The 7,500-nt window shown below is 41.0% G+C and overlaps 2 protein-coding genes across 2 annotated transcripts in view; one reads left to right on the top strand and one right to left on the bottom strand.

Annotated features, from left to right (window-relative positions):
• The window catches only part of dynlt1b (dynein light chain Tctex-type 1b), a 4,652-nt gene extending 4,545 nt beyond the window's left edge, over positions 1 to 107 (bottom strand). The window contains exon 1 of the mRNA XM_082166876.1: positions 21 to 107. Coding sequence (XP_082023002.1) covers positions 21 to 47 — 27 coding nt within the window. The 5' untranslated portion in view covers positions 48 to 107. The remainder of the gene's footprint in view (positions 1 to 20) is intronic.
• A 176-nt stretch (positions 108 to 283) lies between these two features.
• Positions 284 to 3,392, top strand: rpl18a (ribosomal protein L18a). Its single transcript, XM_082167134.1, has 5 exons — positions 284 to 403; positions 1,308 to 1,487; positions 2,099 to 2,228; positions 2,466 to 2,575; positions 3,248 to 3,392. Exons 1-5 carry the CDS (start codon positions 386 to 388, stop codon positions 3,338 to 3,340), a joined length of 531 nt encoding a protein of 176 aa, XP_082023260.1. The 5' UTR covers positions 284 to 385; the 3' UTR covers positions 3,341 to 3,392.
• The last annotated feature ends 4,108 nt before the right edge of the window (positions 3,393 to 7,500 follow it).

Genomic DNA, 7,500 nt, shown 5'->3' on the forward strand with positions numbered 1-7,500 from the left:
TTATTTGTTATCGTCTTTACCTCTTCTGCACTCTGATCCTCATCCATGATTCCTTGTTTTGTCAATCGAAGCCTCAGCGGTTGTCATGGAAATGACGCACAGTATACGTCACGACGGAGGATCACGCGTCTGAAATGTAATAAATGTAATTCTCTTTGTGCTAATTTCTAGTTCTATTTGAAGGGCACTGACATATTTGCTAATGAAATATTATTTAAAATATTTAGTAATTGAAATCACGTATATAAAAATACAGCCGTGATTGATCGCTGTGACTGACCAATAAGAGCATCTCCAGCAAGCCCCGCCCCTCGGAAGAGGATTGACGTCAGCTTTCCCCGCCCTGCTGCTTCCTCTTTCACAGTGGCCGTCGGCGAGAGACACCATGAAGGCGTCTGGCACAGTACGTAAAATCCTTCTTTAATCATTTTACAGTCGCTTAAATCTCACTATTATCATCCGAAAACACCTATAAGACACGCATTTATCCATAACAGCGATTTAACACGACACATGTTCATGTTTAAAGCGTTTTATTAGCTTTGACGTGTTGATTGTAGCGAAGAGAGAAACATGGCGGCCGGAGAATCGCTCCATGTGCTGATCAGTGATCACACACAAAACCTCACGATATTGAGTTGATCAGCTCTCTTACACACTCTCAGTGATTGATTCTTGTATTATAGAGTGTATCAGTGAGATTGTGGTTTGTTTTCTGAGCATTACTCGAGATCGGTGTGTTTAGGCCGCGAAGTGTCAGGATTGTGTTTGACGGTTATGATGATGATGATTAAATGTGCGCGCTTTCAATCAAATGTGTATCAATCTTAGGTAAATAAAGTTTAAAGATGCTAATTTGTTGGCTTTAAACGAGTTAACATACTACGGCAATGAATGCAACCCTGCTGGAAAAAATATAAAACTGTGTTTAGCTGGTTTTGGCCACTTTTTGTGGCTATTCAAGCTGGGAGACCAGTTAAATCCAGCTGAACACCAGCCTAATTTAGTGTTTAAACAGGGTTTGGTCGGCTTTAAACGGGTTAACATGCTAGGGCAATGATTGCAACCCTGCTGGAAAACACAGCTAAAACCAGAAAGCTGTCTTAGAGTGGTTTTGGCCACTTTCTTAGCTGGTCACCAGTTAAAACCAGCCTAATTTAGGGTTTAAACCGTGTCTGGTTTGGCTTTTAAACGGGTTAACATGCTAGAGTAATGATATCAATGCAATAGACACCAACATCTTGGTGTTCAGGTGAGATTTTGAGCTAAAGTGTGGATCTCTGACTGTCTTTCTCTTGTTTCTGCAGCTTCGGGAGTATAAGGTTGTTGGGCGTCTGTTGCCCTCCGCTAAAAACCCCACACCCCCCCTGTACCGCATGAGGATCTTCGCCCCGAACCATGTGGTGGCCAAGTCTCGCTTCTGGTACTTCGTCTCCCAGCTGAGGAAGATGAAGAAAGCCAACGGAGAGACCGTCTACTGTGGCCTGGTGCGAACGCTGTCTGATCGAGACGTCTATAAGCTCTGTTTCTGAGGCTTTCGGCCCGTTCACACCTAGAACTATATTAGCGTCCACACCAACGAACGATAACGTCTTTTTTCTAAGCGCACGCTGAGGTTTCAAAGTAGCAAATGGATGATAGGCATCTCGACTTCATCCAATTCTTCCTAGCATTATATCTTATAAATATACATATCTCACAAAGCAATTTGACTGGTTTGTTACAAATTTGGAACACAAAATGAGAAAAAAGTAGTAAAATAAAAGCTTCAAAGCAAGCAGTATGTTGTCTAAACTAGCGCTGAATACCTGAGGTCATTGTTACACTATTTGCTAGCCTTCATAATGATCTCATGGTTAATACTTCTCACCGTTTATTCCAAGGGTATGACCGATTGCTTTCCATATATCCATTTTTTTATAAACGTATCCTTGAAAGGGGTTTGATTTGTCAATGTTATCGTTCGTCAGTGATCCCATCGATATATCTTTATCGTTATAGTTGTCGTGTGAACTCTGCCATTCTTTAACATGGAGAAGTGTCTTTATCGTTCTAGTCATCAGCCTTTAATGTCTAACCATCTTCTGTTCATGCACAGGTCTACGAGAAGTCTCCTCTGAAGGTGAAGAACTTCGGCATCTGGCTGCGTTACGACTCTCGCAGCGGGACACACAACATGTACCGCGAGTACCGAGACCTGTCCACATCTGGAGCCGTCACTCAGTGCTGTGAGTTTCCCAGAGAACACTAGTGTTCGACCCGCACGCAAACCCAAAGGTCATTTCCCCCCAGTGTTAATGCCCTTGCTATGTGTGCGCAAAGAAAAACCGAACCTTGTCGCCTTTCTTAGGCTGTAAAACGTGCCACTGAAAGTGAATTCAAGGTGCGACATGTGATTGTTTCTCCTGTGTGTGTGTGTGTGTGTGTGTGTGTGTTCCCTGTACTGATGTGTGTTTGTTCTTCAGATCGTGACATGGGAGCCAGACATCGTGCCCGCGCTCACTCCATCCAGATCATGAAGGTGCAGGTCATCGCAGCCAACAAGTGCCGCAGACCCGCCATCAAGCAGTTCCACGTGAGTTTCCTGACGGCACACCCTCATCCTTCCCTCACACTTTATTACACATTCCCCTCGCAGGTCAAAATGACCCGACGGCCTAATTTTCTACTTAATTTTTTTGTCTAGAAAGCTTATTTGTATTTCATTTTAATGCTATATTTTTTTTATTTACCTTTAAATGACTAGATTTGATCAATAAATCATCATTTAAAGCACATTCTTTCAACTTAAATTCAAAATAACTCACAAATTCATGCATAACCCTTTTAATTCGGCTCAAAATATCTTACATTGTCTCTCTGTCGACCTCTAGTGGGAAAAAAATATATATAATATGATGTTTCATGACTCAAGATGGCCTTATAGCTCTATATGAGCTGTTCCGCTGGGTCCTATAGTCAGTTTCTCTTCAGTATGTATTCAGATACACATGTAGACATAAATCATTTTGACCATTTCTATGTGTACTGAAGCATTCCTCGCATTCATTCAGTCCTAAGGGGGGAAAATTGAGCTGAGTTAAATTTCAACCACAAAACTCCTCAAATCCCACTCATATTTTGTGTATTCGTGGTTGAAATGTGACAAGTCTCCTCTGATGAACACAATTTTTATGATTTAAAAAAAATGAGTTTGTCTAAAATGACTCGAATGAATGTTTGACTATTGTGTCTCTTGTTTCCACAGGACTCCAAGATCAAGTTCCCTCTCCCCCACAGGGTCCTGCGCCGCCAGCACAAGCCCCGCTTCACCACCAAGAGACCAAACACTTTCTTTTAGAGCGGATGTTCTTGCTTTTCACATACAGACGAATAAAAAGTGGAGAAAATCACCCTGTTCTAGTGTCATTAAGTCAATACAAAGATGCTTCTACATGTTATGCTGATTATGAACTTGTTACGATAATTTTAAAATGCAGTCGCAGTTGTAAGATCATGATGTCATTGGTGTTTTTTGTTGCACATCACACTGAGGAAGTGCAATGAAAACGTCACCATGCAAAAGAGTCTTCAGCAAGCCAATTACTAATCAACTTTAAAGAAGAACACAGCAGGCCATTAGAAGTATAATATAAGATTACAACTGAATTTGGTTGATTTGGACTTTATTCCATTATGTATTTTATCAGAAAATTAGTAAATATAGCTCTGGTTAGCTGAAGTTCAGGCGTGTGTGTAATTAAACAGCATATGAATATTGTGCTTTTATCACTGCGTATCTCAAAGGTTTCTGCTTTAGGGTGTTCAGATGAGAACTTCAGGTGTGTTTGACTAGAGACGGAGCTGAACCGGTAGAGATGCAGGATTAGGATAGAATGTTTAAAAGATATTAATACAGACCATCACATGATCTTCAACATCGTGCCAAAAGGCATCATTCTTAGGTAAGACAAATGTGTTTGTCCGTCGCTGATTGGCTTAGTGGTTTGGTGGCGTTGCTAGGATCAAGTTTTCGTCCACATATTCATATACAATATAATGCTGGATGGAAATACCAAGATGTGCATAAAAATGACTGGAAATTTGAGATGGATACATTTTTGTGTTGTTAAAAAAAAACGGCATAAAATATGATAGAAAAAAATTTACTGAATAAATTCTTAAAAGTATAGCAGTCCACTTCCGCCACACAAGAAGAAAACACGTGTTTACATGCTTTTGGAAACCATAATATAAAAAAGTTGAAATTATGTCACGCTAAGTCATTTGTATGGGAGGATCAAAATAGAAATAATGTCAACAACAAAAATCTAATTTATGACAGTCATTATTTCATTCTCAGCATTTTTATCTCATAATTATGACTTGGTTTGCCATAATTTCGAATTTTTATGTCATAATTAATGTTAGCATAATATTACTTCACCACCATAACCTCATCCTCTCCCCTAACAAATCTTTCTTACTATATTTTATCAATCATTCATTTTAATAATATAATTTAAGCACATTCTTTACATTCTTTCGTTTAAAATACAAACCACCGTTACATGCAGAATCCCGTTGAAGTGTCTCTGGCGACCTCTTGTGGGGAAATAATAATATAACATGATATTCATGACTCTTGCCACTAGATGGCGTTATAGCTCTATATAGAGTAAACGAACTGTCCCCGGGGCCCTAAGCTCATTTTATCAGGTATACTGTATATAGATATCATTAAAAAAAGATTTTGGTGAAGTTTTAGCATTTTTTTTGTTTTGTCTATATATACTGATATCATATTGATGCATAAGTCATGTGGCTAGATGGAATAAGTTATGAATGGAACACATGCATACTATTTCTGTTTTCTTTTCTTCTCTATATAAAGACAAGCTCCAGCCACAAGTGTGATAATACTAATCGCTTCCCTAATGATGTTTATTTCATTAATGCTGTTTCACGCATGTCACATACAGTCACACACTGCTGCATGAAGCTGGTTTATGATATGAAGCTGATGTGTGTGTGTGTGTGTGTGTGTGTGTGTGTGTGTGTGTGTGTGTGTGTGTGTGTGTGTGTGAGAGAGAGAGAGAGAGTGTGTGTGTGTGTGTGTGTGTGTGTGTGTGAGAGAGAGAGTCTGTGTGTGTAATGTGTTTTATTGGGAGAAAAATGGAAGGATACTTATACTATACCATACTTACCTATTGGCCCAGACTCCGCCCTATTAGCACAGACGCCGCCTTATTAGCACAGACTCCACCCTATTGGCACAGACCCCACCCTATTAGCACAGATTCCGCCCTATTGGCCCAGACTCCGCCCTATTACTACAGACTCCGTCCTCTTAGCACAGATTCCGCCCTATTGGCACAGACGCCGCCTTATTAGCACAGACTCCACCCTATTGGCACAGACGCCGCCTTATTAGCACAGACTCCACCCTATTGGCCCAGACTCCGGCCTATTAGCACAGACTCCACCCTAGTGCACAGACTCCACCCTATTGGCACAGACCCCACCCTAGTGCACAGACTCCACCCTATAAGCACAGACTCCACCCTATTGGCCCAGACTCCGCCCTATTAGCACAGACTCCACCCTATTGGCACAGACCCCACCCTATTAGCACAGATTCCACCCTATTGGCTCAGACTCCGCCCTATTACTACAAACTCCGTCCTCTTAGCACAGATTCCGCCCTATTGGCACAGACTCCGCCCTATTACCACAGACCCCGCCCTATTACCACAGACCCCGCCCTATTAGCACAGACTCCGTCCTCTTAGCACAGATTCCGCCCTATTGGCACAGACGCCGCCTTATTAGCACAGACTCCACCCTATTGGCACAGACGCCGCCTTATTAGCACAGACTCCACCCTATTGGCCCAGACTCCGGCCTATTGGCACAGACCCCACCCTAGTGCACAGACTCCACCCTATTGGCACAGACCCCACCCTAGTGCACAGACTCCACCCTATAAGCACAGACTCCACCCTATTGGCCCAGACTCCGCCCTATTAGCACAGACTCCACCCTATTGGCACAGACCCCACCCTATTAGCACAGATTCCACCCTATTGGCCCAGACTCCGCCCTATTACTACAAACTCCGTCCTCTTAGCACAGATTCCGCCCTATTGGCACAGACTCCGCCCTATTACCACAGACCCCGCCCTATTAGCACAGACTCCGTCCTCTTAGCACAGATTCCGCCCTATTGGCACAGACTCCGCCCTATTACCACAGACCCCGCCCTATTGGCACAGACCCCGCCCTATTAGCACAGACTCCGCCCTATTAGCACAGACTCCACCCCTCAGTGAGCTGTGCATGTTTAACCGCAGCATTTATGTAAGACATGTATTGTTATTAAAGCGGCTGTCCTGCAGGAAATGAGCCAGTAGAGGGCGATACTGACTGTTCCTTTAAACATCTGTCATCTAACTTCCTCTGTCAGCACATGGACATGCAGGAAGACATTTGAATGGGGAACTAGATTTTTTACCTTTTCTGTAATACAATTTTATGGTTCCTGGATTAGTATTGACAAAAAATATTGCTGAATTTTGAACTTTTTTCTTCTTCTTTAAAAATTTTTTTTTTAATTTAATTTGTTAATGTGTATGCCTTATTTCATTCATGAGTGTTGATTTGTCGATTTAGATTTATATATTTTTCTTTTCTTTTTTTCTTAAACAAAGTTTTGTAATTGAGAATACATTATTGATTTTTTGATTTTGATTTGTATACTTCATTTCATTTGTGGTATTTTTGACTTGTGGATTTTGATACATATATTCCAATTTATTTATGATAATGTATTAGTAGTTTTATTTATTTTATATATATTGCTTGGTTTAGTCATGTTATTGGTGAGATATATTTTCTTTATAATATTTGACCTTTCTCTCTTCTGTTTGCCTGCGCGTGACCAGGTGACCGTCGTGTGATTAACTGATTGCTAACTTAAAAGAGTTTAGTCACACACACACACACACACACACACCCTGATGAAGGCTTATACATGTAGGTGTGCCGTTGCTTGTCACCTGTTTTTAAAATCTAAGCCATGAAAGAATAAAGGCTTTTTATATTTTTCTAAAAACGAACTACTCGAGAGCCTTGGATTGGGTTTTGACACGTGGACTGTGTGCGTGCATCAAGTGTGAGTTGACAGTGTGTATTTTCATATATTGTTTGTGTAGGATGATGATTATGTGTACTGATAGTTTGTTGGGCACTTTTTCTTTATCCATGGATAATATTGTTTGTTGTATGCATATGAATGTTGATGTTGTATATTGCTTGAGGATTTAGATCTGTTGTTTAACTCTTGTAAACCTGGTGAAACCGGCTTGTTATGCAGCAGTGTGTTAGTGCTTGATGTTTGTCATACTTTGTGCTTTCTCATCGATGCCGTCGAGAAAACCACATAGCAGAAGTTTACACTGATACGGCTTTAAAACACATGCAGATAATACACTTTCAATGATGATGAAGAACTGTAATGTC

The sequence above is a fragment of the Leuciscus leuciscus genome, assembly GCF_965113295.1.
Source record: "Leuciscus leuciscus genome assembly, chromosome: 4".
Classification (NCBI taxonomy): Eukaryota; Metazoa; Chordata; class Actinopteri; order Cypriniformes; family Leuciscidae; genus Leuciscus; species Leuciscus leuciscus.